Source organism: Epinephelus fuscoguttatus, linkage group LG6 (assembly GCF_011397635.1).
Source record: "Epinephelus fuscoguttatus linkage group LG6, E.fuscoguttatus.final_Chr_v1".
Taxonomy (NCBI): Eukaryota; Metazoa; Chordata; class Actinopteri; order Perciformes; family Serranidae; genus Epinephelus; species Epinephelus fuscoguttatus.
In genome coordinates this window covers 40,924,081-40,944,880 of record NC_064757.1, presented here as the reverse complement: position 1 = coordinate 40,944,880, position 20,800 = coordinate 40,924,081, and the positions used below count along the sequence as shown (strand labels likewise).

Here is a 20,800-nt window from a genome sequence, read left to right as displayed (position 1 = left end):
TGTCTGAGCGTGACACAACGTTAGGCCAGTAAAGAACTGATGTGAAAGAACAGATAAACATCAGCCACTGCCAACGGTGAGTGTCATCCTATTTAATGGTAGGCCAATGGCAGTGAACAAGGCGGATATCAGCAATAAATCGATGCATCCCCAGTGGAAATTTTTCTCGCTGTGGAATGGACCAGTTGCACATTAAACCATCAGGCTGTCTTCTTACCTGGACGAAGACTTTCTGGAGCAGCGCCCTGCGGTCAGCCAGGGGCAGCTCCTGCTGGGTGTGTCCCTGGCTTGGGATCTTCTCCTGGGTGGGTGGCGGCGGCGGCGGTGGCTGCTGGGTGGGGCCTGCTGGGGCCTCGGCCATGTGAGGCAGGTCGAAGAACAGGTAGAGGCATTTGACCAGCGTGGAGGGTACAGACATGGTCGTCATGCAGTCCACCGTTTTCTGGAGGAGGGAGACATGAGAGACAGGAAAGAAAAAACAAAACAGATTGTAAAGCTCAGAAGAAGTAAAAAGAATTGGGGGGGGGGGGCAGGATTGTGTGCACATGCATTAGCGTCATGACACCACTGGAAATGAAATGTTTAATCTCACCCATAAAGATGAAAAATGTTTTTGTTTTGATAAATGGGTATTTTTGTTGTTGTGTAATGGTTCATGGTTGTGTTTCTGTGTGGCTGTGAGGGCTTTGTGTGTGTGTTTATTGTGTATCATTGTATATGTGTGTGTGTGTGTGTGTGTGTGTCACCATGGAAAGCAAAATGACTGGAGAAAGAGATGGGGTTTGTGCTCACTGAGGCGAATGATTCAGATAATGAAACGCTGCCTCCTACACACACACACACACACACACACACACACACACACAGCAAAGAAGCTCACACTGACAAATTATCTCGTTCCTTCTTTCACTTACACACATGAGCTCTCATCTAAGACAATAACCACACACACACACACACACACACACACACAGTGGCTGGTTGAGATGACCCTCCCATTTACTTCATCTCTGTCTGCTCTACAGGGAGAAGGTGGACTCACGAGGATGAATAACGGAGCACAGCAGACACACACACACGCTAAGTCAGTCTCTCAGCTGATCGATGGAGAGATGGAGTGGGGGAGGGAGAGAAAAAAGACACTGACAGCGAAGGCAGGTCTACAGAGGAAGCTTTAGTTAATAGTGAGTCAGTATAATGGAAGGTACACCCAGCGAGTGAGGTCGAGAGTGTGTGGGTATGTGTGTGTGTGTTTACAGGCAGTGACAGACATATTGGCCCTGCTGCAGCTTTAAGGTCAAGGTTACTGGGAGCAGTCAATCACAGAGACAACCACAGGGGCAAAGACATTTTATTTTCTGAGTGTGAGTGTGTGTGAGAGAGACGGAGAGAAAGAGAGGCCTGTTTTACACTGCCTGAGTTGCTGGAGTCGGTTCACATGCTGCGTTTTTTGCGCCCACAAATCCATTGTTTTCATGTAGATGCACGGCAGCCACACTCAACACATGTTATGTGAAAGGAACAGCCAATCACAGCCGGCAGGTATCTTTCCGTAAATATGAGTCTGTGATAAATATGCAGGAGTTGTTGATCATTTTAGTGCAGGGCCACCCTGAGCTTTGCATCTGTCCCACAGACAGCAGTTTAGGCTGAACAATCACCAGGAAGAAGATCAGCTCTGCACTCAGGATTTCTGGTAAGAAGGCTATGATACACGGCTGGTTATAGTCGCTTAGCAACCTCAGACGCAGCCTGCCTCCATCCACGCTCTTGAAAGCTGGCACAGAGTAGGCGCAAGAGAAGCACCCAGAGCCCGACCTCACGTTTTTGAGGCAGTTAAAGATGCGTCATCTGTCACGGCTCTTATTCCGCCTCACTGTTCTGTATGAAAGGCACAAACACAGGATGGGTAGATGGAGTTGTCTCGCCTTTGAGCCGACAGTGGAGGTAGTAACAGAGCCGAATAGACATTTGTGTAAAAAGCGTGAGCCGACAGGACAGGACGGGTGTTCTGACAACATGTTATGTGTGCCACCCTCCACCAGGAGATCAAAAAAGCAGTAAGCAGCAGTTAGCGGCTACCTCACAGACAAAGACCACCAGCTGACAATGTCCGCAATCTGGGGAGACAATGAGGTCAGGAAGCTCCTTACCCTCTGAGCAGAGGACGAGATCAGCTGCCTTAAAACAGAGACGGCAAATAATTGTTATTGCCATGTTATGCCGTTGCTACTGTTTAGAAAGAGCTGCCCGATGTGTATATGTATCACCAGAGGCCAGCGCTTTTGTAAGCCTCAGTTACGTTTCCTGCACGGACATGAGCTGACACAGGATCGTGACAATGACGCCCAGGTCTTCAATATCTTAATGTGGTTTCTCTGTAAAGCAAACCTACATTGTCCCAGCAAATGACTCATTTCACTATTGAGATTTGATTCATTCGGTCTGTTAACATTTGGAAAGCCCAGAAGAGCCGCATGACTAAATCATTTTTTCCCCCATTCAAGTTAGCAGAGGGCTAAACCGGAAGTTAGTCGCTTGGCTGCCTTAAGTCTCTAATGCACTTGCTCTATGAGCCCAAAGATGCAGGTGATCTGGGTAATTTCATGCCACTGAAGTCAAGCTTTTTTTAGCTTCCTGCGCCACTGAGTAATTGACCTTTCACTAAGCCCCGCCCCTTTGTGATGGTCCAACAATCAGTTGGAGTAAGCATGGAGCCCACACTGTAACTAACTGCACTCCCTGAAGAAATATTTTCATATTTTTGGAAACAGTGATTCCAGAGAGAAGCAGACAGAGGGATCTACAGTCTGTGTTTGAAGGATATATCCAGGATGTCAAACTGACTCAGCAGCAACAACAGGTTAAAAAGACAAAGATAGTTAGAAGCTAAAGCCGAACTATAGGCTACAGATCACAGTGTAAAAGTGAACCACCACATCACTGCTGATCGCCACACAAGACAATGAATATAAAGGGAAACTTTGCTGATATTGAACCAGCTGTGTGGCATCACAGTGTGTGCACATGAACAGTATTTGGCTGCTGCCAGCACCTGGACCTCTGCTGCTGGATGGGCAGGGATCTCGGGGTTGAAGTCAAACAACGCTCATCAGCGCACAGTGCGATGACACACAGCTGGTTGAATATGAGCAAAGTCTCCCTGCTTCCCTTCACTGGTTCCTGTACAGCAGGGTTGGTCTTTGTTTCACTGTTATAATCATTAAAAGCAAAAGCAGCATGTGTATACATTCAGTAGGCTATATCTTCAGTAGCTAGCTAGCTAACCCTACACTTTTCAGGCTTTGATTTTGGTTTTGAAACAGGGAAGAAACGTTTATCTTTTTCCAACCTCTCCAGGTAACGAGTATCATTAATACACAACGTGCCCCAGGCACAACATTTAGCTCCAAATCCACAAAACCAGCCTGAAAATGAAAGAAATCAGAAACGATGGAGCACAGCTGTGATGTTGTCGGACCCTGGTCTGAGCCAGCCCAATGCTACGTTATTATTGGCGCTCTGCCCCCGCCTCTGAAACTCCCAACGGACATTCGTAACATCAACTCTCTCTCCACTTTAAAATCCCGCCTCAAAACTCACCTCTTTCAACAAGCCTATTCAGTTTGACTCCCGTCCGTCTAGCCACACACATCCATTGTTTACAGTTTTTTTCACTGTAAACTTGTTTTGCTGGTTATTTATTTGTTGTATGTTATTTTAATTGATTATTTATTTGTTTATTTTATGTTACCTTATTCATTATCTTGTTGACTTTTCATCTGCTGTCATTTTCTCTATCTTTGCCTGTAAGGTGACCTTGAGTGTCACGAAAGGTGCCTCTTAAAAAAATGTATTAATATTGACAAACCAAAGCCAGAATAGTGAAGGGTCTTCGTTGGGGCAGTACTGCTGAATCTGTTTAAAAAGGACTACAGAGAGAGAACGAGAGAGAAAGGAAAAGAGACAGACACAAGGAGAGAGTACGTGGAAGCCCGTCAAAAATCTTGAGTGCATTACAGAGAGAGACAAGCACACCGGGAGTGCAGAGCGTGAAGGGCATCCTATAAAAGAAGAAGACAGCATGGAGATAGAAAGACACAGCTACAAACACAAATACTGCTGTTTTATCATCTGAGGGAGGGAAGCAGGAGGTGAGAGCGAGGCAGAGAGGGACGGCATTAAAGAGAGAAGGGGGGTGACGTCAGGTTTATGGGAGGCCAGCTGCCAGGAGAGTCCTTTGTTTCACTGTCTCAGACACCAGAGGAAAGGAATACAAATCCATTAAACCCAGTCACTCCTGCACCCACAAACACAGAAAACACACACAAACATGACTGTGAGCCCCCCCCCCCCCGCCCCCTGCTGAACGGTAAGTCGTTCTTCTTCCTGTCAGTGTGTGTGATATCAAACTGCTATGTAGCAGTGTAATGAAACTGTTGCCTGACTATCAGAGCGACACAGGAGCAGGTTGGGAGTTCGGCAGCACTCATAAAAAGGCAGCCCCTCATTAATTTAAATGAGGCCGCTGCGCTGGCACAACATGTAGGTCTAGAAAAAAAACACAGCAAGCCAACAATGTGCGCTTTAATTCTGCGGTTTGTACTGAGAAACATTAAGGTCGATAAAATGACCAGCTGCACTTTGAATTTGTAGTTTCAGCTGCAAATATCTGCACGTAAGTTTAGTATATTATGAAAGCTTTTGGATTTGTTGTTCTAAAAATTTGGTGTTGCTGGTGGAAAAATAGCTCTAATGTATCTAGCATTTAGGGCAGCTGCAAGTGGATTTTGTTTGGAACACAAAGCACACTGGGTAGCTGCATACCTTTCCGTAAAACTCCAAATAGTAGCCCAGGCTATTATTTGTTTAAATCACTCAACTCAACAGGCCTATATTTGGGACAGGTCTTTAACTCCTTTTACACAAAACTGCTGCTCAACAAAGATGGGAAATGCAATCAGTATGCATATAACTTCTAATTTAACTCCGACAGACAACGGTTAAGACAGGATGACGGCACCCGGCATACTAACAGAACACCGCTTTATTCTGTTAAAACAATATTTATAACTTGAAATAATTTTCAGGAAAGATCCCTTTTAATGTTTTGATTGGTGGACCCTTAAAGACTATAGGAATTAGGGATGCGCACGATTAGACGTCGAAACGATTAAACGTCCGCCCCCTCGCTAGTCGGCAACGGAAATATTAGTCGGTAAAACCTATTAGTGTTTTATTCATGCACAAGGCCGCTTAACTGTCATGCAGCCGCCCGCCACCAGTGGGGGCTACAGAGCCATCAGACAGCAGTCCCGGTAATGCTCGAGTACGCTGGAGTTTTAAATTGGAGAGATGTCCTCTCGCAAAACCAGCGCGGTTTGGCAAAAATTTAATTATAATTTACATGTTGTTTTATTAACTTTAAAGTGAATTGCAATCATTTCTGTCAGATAATCTGCAAGGTTCAATGTGCCCCACATTTCAGAGGCACTTTATTTATTTCAGATGTTATTTTAGTGGTTAACTTTTAACTGAGCTGCCGTCATGCTCACATTCATACCACACGGCGCAAAGTATCTCGTACTTCAGCAGCATTTAAAATCCAACATGGTTGTTGAAGATTGTGGTTAAAGGCTTCAAAGGGCTCTTAATTCACACAATAATTTTTGGGACAATGTTTCAAATACTCAACAATAAATTGTAAGGATAGACCGATACATCGGCCAGCCGATATATCGGGCCGATATTTGAGTTTTTTATTTGTATCGGCATCGGCCGATACACGCGTGGGTTTGCGGATTTATTTTTCCCTGGCGTGATTTACAGACAGGCATCCACGGGCAGCTCTGCGTTGCCAGAAGACCCTGCAGCGCACATGCAGCGAATCTTACTGTGTACAGTAGTTGTTGTTTTATTTATGCTTCAGCTTAAATATTTGTTTATTTTATAAAGACATTACTGGAAGATTTAAGAGCACTGATCTCTTTTTTTTATTTGAATGTGTAATAATAATAATAATATTCTACCTGTTCTACCTCAAATTTCCATCTTATTTTAGTATTTTTTACTGTTCAATAAATGTTTCTTATTTTAAACTTGAGACCTGTAATATTTGTTATCATTGTGTCATTTTTTTATGTAAATTGAGGGAGCAAAAGCAGTATCAGCCCCAAATATCGGCTCAAGAAAATCAGCAGTCCATAATCGGTCATCAGCTAAGGGTGATGGAAAAAAATCGGCATCGGCCCTAAAAAATCCATATCGGTCTATCCCTAATAAATTGTGCTAAATTTTGACTGTTTTGTCAGTGTTTTCCCTTTTTATAGACTCAGTGACTAGTCATAATTAAAAATTTTGTTAAGTCGACAGGGAAATTAGTCACCAAGAACATCCCTACATTATACATCCAAAGAACTTCTATAAAATTGACTGCTAGGCAACCAGACCAAGTGTGTGATTGAGACAGGCGTGTTTTTGTCAAAATGTGTAGCTACAGCGGGCTGGTAAAAGGGACTGGGCGTTTATTCGAGACTAGGCTTTTAATTGAAGTTTTAGGGTATATCATCTGTGATATATGGCAGCAGCAGCCTAGATAGTTTAAAAACGGAGGTTAACAACTAAGCAGTTCAGATACTCAAGTTCTGCACTGTGAAAATGGAAAAAAAGAGCTGTGTGTTTATGTGTATGTTTGTTTTGGTTTTAATCAGGTAAATGTGTGAGAGTCCCTGAAATAAAAGCTGGGAAGCTGTTCATTCTTGTGTTGTGAGCCTTATTTTATCGCTACTGTCAAGGTTGTTTAAAGATAGACACTTAAAGCCTAGAAAATCTCCAGTAAACACTTCCCCAGTTCAACTAAAACAAAATGAAAGTAAAAATGTGGCATCTCTACTACCATTAAATACAACACAGTCATTCTGGCTTCACTTAAAAGTGACGGGATCCTCCAACCACACGAAATGCACAAGAATGTCTTTTGAAAAGGCTGACTGGACAATAAAGCTGAACTTCTTACTGAAGAGAAATTTAATTTCAGTGACACACAAGTGGTTCAATCCTGAAGTGTTTGCCGTGGGCACCGGGGAGGCCACTTGAGACAAATGTAAAAAGAAGCAGCAAAAAGCAAAAAGAGAAGTTGGTTTTATTCCCTGACAGCAGAGGGTTTGCTTTCTGCATGTGCACAGCCTGAATGTGTATATTTTTGATTTGCACACAGTAAGCAGCGGCACTTTAATGTCCCCCCTTGAGGCAGTTATCCTTCAACTTCTCTGCGTTCACACTGCAGAGAACACTGTTTTGAGCACAATGCAGCAAAAACAAACAACTGTACTATCTCACCTTCCTCTCAAGCTTCCAAATGTTCTCATAAGGGTGAGGTAAATGTGTTCGTAGCAGTGCTTGCGTAAACCTTTATTGAAAGACTTCTACAGTTGTGTGTATGTTCTGACAAAAATAGGGAGTGTAGAGTGGATTTAAGTGGTCTGCAGAAGGAGAGAGGAAGCGTTTGGCTCGACAACAACAACAGGGAATATCTGATGTGCAGCGGAGCAGGAAAAGCAGCCAGCCGGCCAGCTGACAGTGATGCTCCCCTCAAGACCTCCAGAGGAATGCGGGCCGAAAAGTTCAAAAGATGTCTGCAGCACACGCACAACGCAAGACAAGACCTTAATGTCTAACCTGGAGCCCAAGAAGCCACCGTGTTAAGATTCTGAATCATGCTGAGTCATGTTGCATGGAATCACTGAATCAAGCAAGAAGACTAATGATACCATTTTTTTAAATTATTATTATTACTTATTATTAATTATTATTATTACTGTTAACAGTGTTAACAGCTGGGAGCCACTCTGTTGCTACAATAACATTTAAAAGAACAAAAGTGAGACATGGAGGATGAAGAAAGAGATACTGGAGATCCAGCAGAAGAACATGTGCCTAACAGAGGAGCCATGTCTACTGTTCAGATGTTTTTTGGTTTTGAAAAAAATCCCATGTAACGTTAGTTTGTCGAGCCACTGATGTTGCCGATGCTGGTTGACAACTTACTCCACTTGCTCGGTAGAAAACGTGTTGGAATACCAAGAATGTATGCTATTAAGGTGGTCGGATTCAACCAATATCAACAACCAGTAGCAACAGTGAAACAGGGAAGCCAAAGGGTCAGACATTGCTTAGGGTGCTTTCACACCTGCCCTGTTTGGTTTGGTTCAATCAGACTCAAGTTTGTTTGCCCCCTCAGTGCGGTTTATTTGGGCAGGTGTGAACACAGCAATCACACTCGGGTGCCACCAAAACAACCGGACCAAGACCTTCTTGAAGAGGTGGTCTCGGTCTGGTTACAAACGAACTCTGGTGCGGTTCGTTTGTGGTGAGAAGGTGTTCCGACCTGGATGTGAAGCAACTGCAGTCACATGACACATTGTTTGGGTTAAACATGAGCATGTTACAGTCCTGGAGGATTATTAATGTGCACCTCCTCCTGTACTGCCTTAATATGCACATTCAGCACATCCAATGCATCAAAACATTGTTTTCTAGTTGGAGCCACGCCTCGTTTTCAAACTGTATGCTTTGACTAAAATGAACAATGACAGCAATATAGTCCACGATGAGCAGCGCTAAAATCAACCTGCGTAGTTGTCCCTCCATTGTGACATTAGAAAGTGTCACATTTATCTTGCAAGTGTACTCTTCTTCAACGTTTGCTTTACTTCCTGGATTTTTCCCACATGGAAATTCTGACCAATCAAGAGCAGCTTTCTCACACAAGGCATTTTATCTGGTCCTCTTGTAAATGCTGCCGTGAGAACACGAACCAACTCTCGGCAATTATACAACTTTGGAACAACATTAGTGTCCGATTCGGACCAAAGCAAGACAACTCTAGGTCTGAAAGCAGCCTTAGAGAGGCATTTACTCGAGGAACTGCATGTACGCAACACATGCAAGGACACGGTGGATGTGACATATGCCTTGTCCATGAGAAAATTCTTCATAACATACTGTGAATTTAACCTGTGCAATGGAACATTGGAGGAATATCTCTTTAAATACATAAATACTCTGTTTAAGGTCAGTTCATAGTGTTCTACTTACAACAATCTTGAAATATTTTGTTTTGCTGCTGGTGCATCTTTTTTATTTTCAAGTTCTGTTTATACTACACTGCAGTGTGCACATTAAAAAAAGTTTACACCCTGCAACTGTTTCATGCATTCTGATTCCTAAATATATTATAAACGTTTTAATATTTTATGCACTCCCAAGAAAAGATTGAGCAACTATAAACCTATACGAAGGCCCAATCATGCCCAAAAAAAGAAAAGAAAATACTATGAAAACTGCCATAGTACTAAAATATACCAGGATACAGATTTTCAGTCATACCACTGAGCACTAACCAGGCAGAAGACCAGCATCAATTCCTTCATTCAGTGCCGTGAAGCAGATCTAATATAAGGCTGTGTTTGGGGAGAATAAGCTGGGATTGGTCAGTTGGGGACTTTTACATGTACTCAAGAGCCTGTTTCTCTCTGCTCTTACAGGGACTGATGCTATTTTCTGCTGAGAGATCAAAGAGGGGAGATGCAAATGGGTCAAAGAGACAGAATGCTGAGAAGTCTCTTGTTTTTACAAGTTGTTCCCTCCGATTTAATCTTGCATCTACACTCACACGCACGAGGGCAATCCTTATAAACACACAAAAATAACCAAGGACCCAAACAGAACAACACATGTATTGTGACAACACTGAGCACAAAAACAACATGGCGACACAGTGAGTGTGGTGCAACTCTACCAACCTGTCCAGAGGAGGCCAGCAGGTTAATGGTGGTCAGAAGCATCCAGCCACGACTCGCCTCCTCGCTCTGGTTCACCTCCAGGAACTGGACTATGGCTCGACTGGCTGCCTCTGGAGGAGCAAACACACACACACACACACACACACACACACACACACACACACACACACACACACACACACATATGAACATAAAGTTAACTAGATGGAAAGTGACAGCTCATTGTGGCAGGCAGATGGGCTGTTGGAACAATGATCAGTTATGCAACGAATAAATCATCTTTGTAGATGTGACATGTGTCTTGTCTACAACCCACTTCTGCTGGGAACAAAAAAAAAACTGTACATATCAAGATGTTATCAGCAGCACATGTCGAAATGTGATGTTCCAGATTTCATCCTGTCTGAAAATTGTATCCTCCTGCTTTATACACGGAGAAGGAACCAATCGTTTGCAGATCCAATCTTCCAATCTTCAATTATGCACACAAGTCTGGTGAAATTGATTACATATTTTAAGATAATAATGTGAAAAAAAGGTGGCAGATGTTACATGTAGCTGCTGCAGCTGGTGGTCACTGAAACCATTATATAAACCTATTGCACCTAGCAAGGCTGGCTAAGGCCCTGATCACACGGGAAGAGTTCATGCCTTACACTAACTGTAATAAATCTCCCCCACAGTGATCAGTAGCTAGTTCCTGACATGTTGAGGCAGAGGGTACTTGCTGTAGCTCTGGCTGAGGTTGAGAGGCTGTCAGCAAACAGTTTGTTGGGCACAGGGAAATAGAGATCTGTGTGGGTACATGAGACCCTAAAAAGATGGTGGGTCATGGGGAGTACCACCAGTTGGTCCAGGAGCTTCTCCTCCATGATGGACGCATCCAGGCATATTTTAGGATGACTTGGGGGCAGTTTGACAACTGTCTGTCTTTTGCTTGGCCAAATAATTCTGGGTATCCAGCAACTGCTACCACCACTTTCCCCTCCATTGTTTATCAACTTTAAACTTGTTGTCATGACCACCACAGAAGACCCGCCTCTCAAATCATCTGTTTAGACAATGGGCAAAAATTTGACGAAAAAAGAAATTACATGGGGCTACAAGTATTTTCAACTCCAGGAGTTTGGAGCGCTCCGGCAAAAACGTGAGGCGCCTAGAGTGCAGAAAGGCAAAGCGCGTCGCAACGCAAAAAAAAACACGCAAAAAGCTTCATTGTCATTAACAACAGTTACAAAACGCCACCTTCAGCTGCTAAAACGTTCTCTGTGTGATCAGGGCCTAATACTTCCATGCTTGCTAGCCAAGGTAGCTAACTTCTTATACAAACTGTGCACTAAAATATGCCTCTAAAGACATTTTAGGTGAGAAATAGGCATACAGTAACAGAATCTTTGTTTATATTTGATCAGCACTGCCTACATTTACCATTTGATCTGAGCTGAGTTTGAGTTTGAGAGAGGGATGACTCTCCCTCTCTCAATCCACTTCTGTACTCTTTGTGTCTGTGGTGGGGGGCATACAAAAATGCAAAAGTACAATCTGTAGTTTGAGCAACAGCCCAAGAGGCAGCAAAAGTTTGCATCATCCGACAGATTTGAGCCGAGAGATGAGCAGGGAGATTTGGGTGCTGACAGGATGAAGGAAAGTTTACCACAGTTCATTTCTACATACCACCCAAATTGTTATGATACAAAGCTGGTTGAAAATCGGCAAAGCACAGCAGAACTGCAACAGTTACTATGATAAACTAATATTTGTTGTGATATAAGTGAAAACTGTAACGTACTAACATGTTCACTAAAGATAGCCAGCAAATAAGTGTTAATTTCACTGACGAAAATTGCTGAAAATTTTTCGTCAGTGACTTTTTTCCGACAAAAACGAGACGATGACGAGCTAGAAATCGTTCTTGATAATAAAACCTAAAACAAATTTCATTTTCATTGATGAGATGAGACTTGACGAAATGGTGGACGATTGGACGTTGCAAGTCAAGAGCGGCACTGCTTAAAATTATGCTACATGAGCGACAGGCTGTCAAACTCCAGTAAATAGTCTGCGCCAAGGAAAACTAATAAGCCTTCTAGTCTCAAGACTAAGACTAAATCTAAAATAGCTGTCAAAATTAACACTGCAGCAAAGTTAGCAAATGAGCGTAGCCAGGCTAAACTGTCAGCAACTAACACTATGTTTAAGGTGTTCCAGTCTATCTGGTTTGACACCTTCATTGCCAGCCACAAAGGATCTGGATGACTGATGTGGCGGCCAGTAGCTCCCATGAACGTCGCTGCATTTTAGTTTTAATTTGTAGTCTGTTTGCCTTTGTTACTGGAACATGTTTAGCCTATGACAGAGATATAGTCATTAACATCGGAGAAAGAAGTGCAGGCGGCCTTGAGATGATCACTGGCCCAACCAACTTCCAACCACCCAGCCGGACCAAGTGCCAACGCCAACAGGGAGTAGCACTCTGTTAGGACAACGTGCTCGCATGCTTGGTGCTCAAACATAGTCAAAGTTGACGAACAATCCTGATGGACAATGTTTCCCTGATGTCAAATTTTTAATGACAAGATGGCAGCCATTCTGGAGTTTGTGCTGCTGCTGTTGACATCCCTCCTGATGCAAATAAAAAAATGCATTACAGGGATGCTCTTCTGTTTTTGTTTAGTTTCTCTTGTGTGGCATACAGGGACTACAGCTACATTTCACTGTGTAACCCTGTGTTGTACAATGACAATAAATGAACCTTGAGACATGGAAACTACTATTCCTGAGAGCAACACCAGGGCTGTGTCCAAAATCACTCCCTCATTCACTTATTTACTGCTCCGTTTACAGCAGCTAGACACTAGTTTATCCTACAGTGAGAAGTTGATAGAGATTTTGGACACTTATGAATCATCGCCTTTTTTTAACCATCACTGACAGGTTGCACAACTATGAAAGGCAATGACCAGCGTGGAGGGCGGCAGAAGAGGATGACTGATTTTAGTGTTGCATTGTATCGCACATATTCTGTCAGCTGTTAATGAAGGAATAAACAGCCTTTGAAAGTGTCTGCTTAAAAACCAACACATGAAAGGAGCTAAAGTCTGGTGCTCACTGATGTTCTGTATTTGATTTCGAGCAAATCAAAATCACTTGTTTTGATGATGACAGAGCGCTGCAGAATCAGTTGGGAGCATGAGTCAACCACTGACTCAGCCTTCAAAGGCCTGGTGACCAGATGGAGGAGTGTGTTTTAAGACTCTGTGTTGCAAAATCAGAGCTGCTCACTGCTTGAAAACATCACATGTTCAGAGAGAGAAAGAGATATAATAAAGGAGAAATCAGAGACGGGAAGCTGGAGACTTACAACCCTGCCTGTGTGTGTGTGTGTGTGTGTGTGTGTGTGTGTGTGTGTGCGTGCGTGCGTGCGAGTGTGTGTGCATCTGTCAGTCTGTTTAATGTCTCTCCTGTGGGGAAGCCACAGTCAAAGCTGCCACTACTGTCAGAGCTTTGAGGAGGTGCTGCTCACCTGTAGTCGAGACTAACCTTTCAAGTCAGATCAAACATGTGTTGCTCCTTTGTGCTAAAACATCTACTGAGTTAGAAACAGTTAACAGCTAATTTCAAATGTGAAATTGGACATTTACACTCACTGGTCGCTTTATTAGGTACACCTTACTAGTACCAGGTTAGACCACTTTTGCCTTCAGAGCTGCCTTAATTCTTGGTGTCATAGATTCAACAAGGTGCTGGAAACATTCCTCAGAGATTCTGGTCCATGTTGACATGATGACATCACACAGTTGCTGCAGATTTGTCGGCTGCACATCCATGATGAGAATCTCCCGTTCCAGCACATCCCAAAGGTGCTCTATTGGACTGAGATCTGGTGACTGTGGAGGTCATTGGAATACAGTGAACTCATTGTCGTGTTCAAGAAACCAGTTTGAGATGACATGAGCTTTGTGACATGGTGCGTTATCCTGCTGGAAGCAGCCATCAGAAGATGGGTACACTGTGGTCATAAAGGGATGGACACGGTCAGCAACAATACTCAGGTAGGCTGTGGTGCTTAAACCATGCTCAGTTGGTACTAAGAAAATCTCCCCCACACCATTACACCACCAGCAGCAGCCTGAAGTGTTGATACAAGGCAGGATGGATCCATGACGCCAAATTCTGACCCTACCATCTGAATGTGGCAGCAGAAATCCAGACTCATCAGACCAGGCAACGTCTTTCCAATCTTCTATTGTCCAGTTTTGGTGAGAAACCACGTGTGAAGTGTAGCCTCAGTTTCCTGTTGTTAGCTGACAGGAGTGGCACCTGGTGTGGTCTTCTGCTGCTGTAGCCCATCTGCTTCAAGGTTGGACAAGGTGTTGTTGCTTCAGAGATGGTCTTCTGCACACCTTGGTTGGAACCAGTGCTTATTTGACTTCCTGTTGCCTTTCTGTCATCTTGAACCAGTCGGTGTTTGATTGGCTGATTAGCTATTTGCATTAACAAGCAGTGGAACAGGTGTACCTAATAAAGTGGCCAGTGAGTGTATGTCAGTTGTGTGTTATAAGACACTGTACGAATGGATGAAAAATGCCTGTCAATCTATGCTGTGCCCATAAACCTTCTGAGCATCATATAGCAAATCTTTCCTGCAGCTTCAAAGCAAACTATAACTGATAACAATCATAGCATTATGATTTTGACTATGCAATCCCCCAAACTGGAGATAATGGAAAGATTAAAGGAGGAAAAAAAATCCCATCCAACATCTATGTCTTTATCAGTAAAGCAAAACACAGAACAAACACACCCACAGAGGGGGAAGGGAACGAGTAGATCATCACTGTGACAAGAAGCAAACCAGTTATGGGAAATAACCTCAGCCGATGCCAAGGAAATGATAAACTGTTGTTTCCAAGTACCTCCAACCGCACCTTTATTGTCATAAATCTATGTGTCAGAGGGCTCACCTGTGGATTTATTAGACGCTCTCCGTCTGATCTCAGTCACCATGAGCCGTGAGACCTGGGTGGTGAACTGCAGCAGGTCGGAGAACTTCTCCGTCATGGTGCTGGGTGGAGCATTCCCAAACACCTAAAACAGACAGAGCAGCCTTGGTTAAATCTAAGACAAATCTAATTTTAAAAATCAAAGACATATATATATTACATGAAAACCAAAAGGAAGAAATGTTAATGCCTTTATACCAAGGATTAAATCTGTTTTTTACATTACGATGTCACAGTGACATTGACCTTTGACCTGTAGAATAAAATGTAATCACTTAAAATGTCGTCATGCCATTTTTTTGTCATTAGCGTATGAATTCTTGAGTTATGGGCAAAGGCATGTTGTGAGAGGTCACAGTGCTCCTTGACCTTTGACCACCAAATCAGTTCATTGTTGAGTCCATGTGGACGTTTGCGCCAAATTTGGGGCAACTCCCTCAAGGTGCTCTTGAGATAGTACACTCATACAAATGAGACAGATGAGATCACAGTAACCTTGAACTTTGACAACCAAATGCTCCTTGACCTTTGACCACCAAATCAGTTCATTGTTGAATCCAAGTGGACATTTGCGCCAAATTTGTGGAATTCCTTCAACGTGTTCTTGAGATATTGCGTTAATGGGAATGAGACAGACAACATGACAGCAATATTGACCTTTGACCGCCAAATTCTAATCAGTTTATTGATGAGTAGACGTTTGTGCCAAATTTAAAGACATTCCAAGGCGTTTCTGAGATATCATTTTCAAAAGGAAGGGACAGACAGACAACCTGAAAACATGATGCCTCTGGCCAAAGCCATCGCCGGGGTGGAGGCATAATAAAATTCGGTAGTCCAATACAATTACAGCTGTAATCACATGAAGCAGGGACACACAGGAACCATCCAGGTGGAGGCACACTGGCTCACATCTCCCTGGGTTTTTCCTGCCATGTCCTAATTCTACAGCCACAGATCAAACTGCAGCCGGAGCCTTTGGGGGAGCAGGTCAAAGATAAATTACACTCGATTCAGCAACGACTCATCATGCATTTATTTATCCAGCAAATCTGACATGAAAGTAGGCCTAGAGCCTGGCGTCCCGTTGCATGGGGAGTACTCTACTTTTGAATTCTGACATGAATTATGCCACCAGTGAGTGAATAGCAGCCAGCGCTGGGGTAATTAGCCGACAAGTCAAGAGACCCTCGATGCGGCACTCCAGTTTGATGAGAACACTCAACAGGGCTGTTTGCAGCGGCAGCTACAAAACAAAGAGGCACACAGCTCTGTCAGTGCAACATAAAGGCAGACTGTAAATATAAAAATAATTTCACTGAGTACTGCGTTCTCTGCTTTGTTATATAAACACAGACATAAACATTTTAATATATTAATCTATGCCTATTAAAAGCTCCCTTGTATGACTTTCCACTCAGTCTCTCTGCGTCAAAGCACTGCATATATTATACTCATTTATTTATTTATTTATTCATGCATTTTGTACTTGGGTAATCTGTCATTTGTCCAATTTACTTGCATTTACAGTCCATACAGCTGACTGCCCATGATCAATTAGTCAATGAATAGAGATTTCATTAAGAAGTAATTTATTGGACATAAATGACAATTATTAACAGATTTCTCCAATTAAAATGCTTCTCTTTAAACAGAAACACACACACACACACACACACACACACACACACACACAAACACAGACACACGTGTGTGCATATATATATATCAGCTTCGGAGGAGTGAGGTGGTCTTTTTACCACCAAAATTTTAGAATTTGGTGGTAAAGGTCAAGGTCACAGTGATCTCATCCACCTCATCACGTGAGCACAATATCTCAAGAATGCCTTGAGAGGGTTTCCTCAAATTTGGCACAAACGTCCACTTGGACTCAACAATGAACTGATCAGAATTTAATGGTAAAGTTCAAGGTCACTGTGGTCTTGTCTGTCTCATTCACGTGAACGCAATCTCTCAAGAACGCCTTGAGGTAGTTTCCTCGAATTTGGCACAGACATGTTCAAATCTGGTTCATCATCTGTACATGCAAGAACACTGAATAACGTTCACAGGGTGTCTACAGGTATCAGGCAGTAAAATTTAATTCTTTTTAAGACCCTTTCAGGACACCTTTTAACTGATTTTTGGACAAATCATGTTTTACTTATCTAAGCATCGCAGGTAGGCATTGCAGGCAAGTAGTATATAAGTGATCTTGTGCAGAGGGAGGTGTTATGTCGGAATATGGTTATTAGAGTGAGTAAATTTGATCTGCCAACAGGTAAGTAAGTGCAAGTATAAAGTATTACATTTTAATTTATAACATTGAAATTTGGACTTTTACGTAGAAAAGCTTCACTCATTTTCACAAAAAGAAATTAAAAGATGTATTAATTAAATTAGACTTGGACCTCACAACTTCAAATTTAAGACATTTTAAGCCTTTTTAGGGACTTGTAGACTCATTGTTTTAAAACTACAACTGAAACACTTTGTCTTTCAGCACAGGCCAGTTTAATACGTGTTAGTGTAGTCTGCTAACTTCAACTCTAAAATCTTGATTTCCATTTTTTTGCAGAAAGACTGGACTTTTTATTGCTCATCCAGTATCATTGGTTATTATATTCTGTGAATCTTGAAATTGCCAAGGTACTAGCATTTCTTGTCTTAGTTTATGTATGCTGTCAACTATTGACAAGGTGTCTCAGATGTTTGTCTTTTCAAACTTTTTTTGATGCAGCCTCAAGTATTAAGATGTTGCAAATTGTGAGCTTGAAGCCTGACAAATGTCTGTGATCAAAACATTGTTTGTTCAATTAAACTTAGTGTTGACAGTGTGTGGGAGCTGACTACGATTGCATGACTTCATCCTCCTACACACCTGTCTACCAAATGTGCATTAGACAATATTCGCACTGTCAAATATTTTTGGAGATCGGGCTGATTGCCAGCATGCTGGTACGTCATTAAAGAGAAGTCAACCTGCGTAGTTGTCCCTCCATTGTGACATTAGAAAGTGTCACATTTATCTTGCAAGTGTACTCTTCTTCAACGTTTGGTTTACTTCCTGGATTCTTCCCGCATGGAAATTCTGACCAATCAAGAGCAGCTTTCTCGCACAAGGCATTTGATCTGGTCCTCTTGTAAATGTTGCCGTGAGAACACGAACCAACTCTAGGCAATTATACAACTTTGGAACAAAATTAGTCCTTGATTCAGACCAACTCCAGGGCTGGAAGCAGCCTTAAACGTGCTTGTTTTTGCCACTGACAGGCTCAGATTATTAATCTAAGTGTCTGACAACATTCTGGAAAGAATTCCTACTGAGATAGACCTGTTTGTTAAAGAGTAAGATCCTTTTTGTTTAAACAGATAAAGCCCGGAAATCACCATTGTCAAACCCATCAGAGTGTATAGAGCAAGCATATTGTCACATCTAACTAGGTGAATTAAGGGTTTATTTCAAACGAACCAGAGTTGGCGATTATTGAAACCGTTAAAAGACAAACCAAGACCACTTTATTTAGTTTTATTTTGTCTCCGTCTACCTTGAATGAAGCGTGTTCTAGTGTTTTACGATGACACAATTACTGTTTATTGAAATGCAGTCTGGCGGGTTAGGCAATAGTGATTTCGGGGCTGTTTGTGGTTTAATATAAAGCATCTTACTCTTTAACAAAATGTCTATCTCTGTAGGGATTCTATCTATAATGTTGTAGGGCACTTACAGTAACAACTGTGTCTGACAAGTGGCAGAAACAAGCACTTTTAGCGGACGTACATTGAGGGTGCTTATATCACTAATGGTTACATTGCTGCCTGTTTCGCCGCTGCCATCTGAAGCACCCTCACTCAATAGTGGACAAAGTTCAGAGCTCAGAATTCGTTCCTCCCATTAGTCACTTAAACACAAAAAGATGGGGACATAGGGTTCAGGTTGAAAAACACCAAAGTTACCCTTTAGACCATGAAGTCAACACACATGCACAAGTCAACAGGTTCATTTCCATCAGATTTAACGGCAGGCTGTTGAAACAGAATCTGTGTGAGATATCTCATCAGGTGCATGGAAATAATCCACAGGATTTTAATTCCAAATAGCTCCACGAAAGTTCATATCAATCCATCCATAGCGTCTATTAAGTCCATGATGTAAGAGGCACAGTGAGCTGATTGAGCGCCAACTTGTCTGTAACATGAGTCCAACAGCGTGCCTGACAACAGTTCATCTGTCTTTAAATCTACAAACACCAGGTTTGAATGTCAGCTTAATACATCACAAAACCCAAATGACTGTTTTTTTTTTTAATCTGTCAACTTAGAGTCCTTCTGAGAATTGATATTGTTCTTGTAGAGCAGAATTGTAATTGAGACAGTCAACATTTATCTAGCTGTATTTGGAGCGCCTCCAGCTCTCCCTCCACCCCTCGCTGTGACTTACCCTGTTAAATACGGGAAGCATCATGTAGAGCTTCTCCTCCTGCTCCTTCTGGGTCATGTGGCGAGGAGGGTGGCACAGTTCGGAGAAGAGGCGTCGCAGGTGCATCAGGCCCAGCGCGTTGTCCTGGGGGCTGCACTCCTCCTGCCTTGGCCGCCCCATGATCCTTTTCACCATGTTCATCTTCAGCGGCTTTGTCAGGGCAAAGGCAGCCCTGCGGATGGGAGAGAGGAGGTTTAAGACATGTCTTAAGGCAACTCAGTACAATATAGTATCAAACCTTGATACTTTTACGGTACAACAAAATGTCAACAGTATGATCGGCTTATTAAACACATGCTGGGCAAGCAGAACATTTGACATCTTGGAGCCATTCTACACACCCGCTTTGTTTTCCACAGCCATGTAGCTCATTGTGCTAGTGCTAAAAGCGAGCTCACGATATCCTCCAAAGCTGAGGACATCGTTGAAAAAAAAAAGCTAACATCAAGTCAATTCTATCATCCATCATTAAGACGGTCTGCAAAACATACTGTCAGTCAGTACCAACCAAGACAGGAAACTCAACAAACTGCCAGTTACAGTTGTAACTACAGTTCTATGAATCCTGATTGGCCACCAGCTCCATCACCTGAAAAATCAGCATCCCAGTGACCACATCATTATTTTAATGTGTTACAAGACAAGCTAACTTGTATTGTATTACTAAGGCAGACAAGGTTATATATTAAATATATTATTTTATCACAAAATATATTCTGAACCAAGTCATGGTTGCACAGTTAATGTTCATATAATTCTATTTTACATATTAATATGTTCATTTTTTGCCATATCATCCAGCCCAAATATCTAGTATATAAAGTGCTCAATATCCTCGATTTAAATCATAATTTTGGCAATTTTAGACAGTACATTATTCAGGTTAACCTTTGAGAAGTTTGGCTTCTTTTGGGAGATAAACAAAGGGGTGTTGCAGAAAAATTACACAACTCTCAAATTTCAGAATTGTTCTAAAATCTGCACCAAAACGTAGGTATCATTGCAGGATTATAATTGTAAAAATTATTAAATTTAAGAATTTAATTTTAAATTAGATATCCTTCCATACTGTAGTGTTGGGAAAATTTGTTTTGTGAGCAATGTGTACATTAACTGTGCTGTAAAAAAGCTGGGAAAGTGACATAATAACAAAAAAAACAAAAAAACATAGCAAGTTACCAACAAAAACACAAAAACTAAATTTCCTATAAAGCTTACTGCCTCATCAGCCAGCTAATAAAGCCAAATAAGTGTTCATGTTAACAGATCTGACACATCATAACCTACAGCTCGCTCTGCGTTGGAGTACAGACGAGGTCCAGCTCAGGTTACTGTGTTTCTTTAGGCAATGTACTTACTTATTAATTTTATGTCTCTTTCTTTATAGCATGGTGGATATATATTTAGCCATTATTTCCACACATCAAACTCTCTCCAGACTATCTTTAAGATGGTTGCTAGGAGACTTCCCAGAACTGCAAAGCCCACATAGTGCACAGATAAAGATAAACATC

At 42.2% G+C, this 20,800-nt stretch overlaps 1 protein-coding gene across 1 annotated transcript in view; it reads right to left on the bottom strand.

Annotated features, from left to right (window-relative positions):
* wdfy3 (WD repeat and FYVE domain containing 3) overlaps positions 1-20,800 on the bottom strand; it is a 147,989-nt gene that overhangs the window by 111,498 nt on the left and 15,691 nt on the right. Inside the window, exons 2-5 of the mRNA XM_049578656.1 lie at positions 19,248-19,458; positions 14,768-14,891; positions 9,804-9,913; positions 218-442 (exon numbers count right to left, since the gene is read on the bottom strand). Of these exons, the coding sequence (XP_049434613.1) occupies positions 218-442; positions 9,804-9,913; positions 14,768-14,891; positions 19,248-19,458 (670 nt within the window). The remainder of the gene's footprint in view (positions 1-217; positions 443-9,803; positions 9,914-14,767; positions 14,892-19,247; positions 19,459-20,800) is intronic.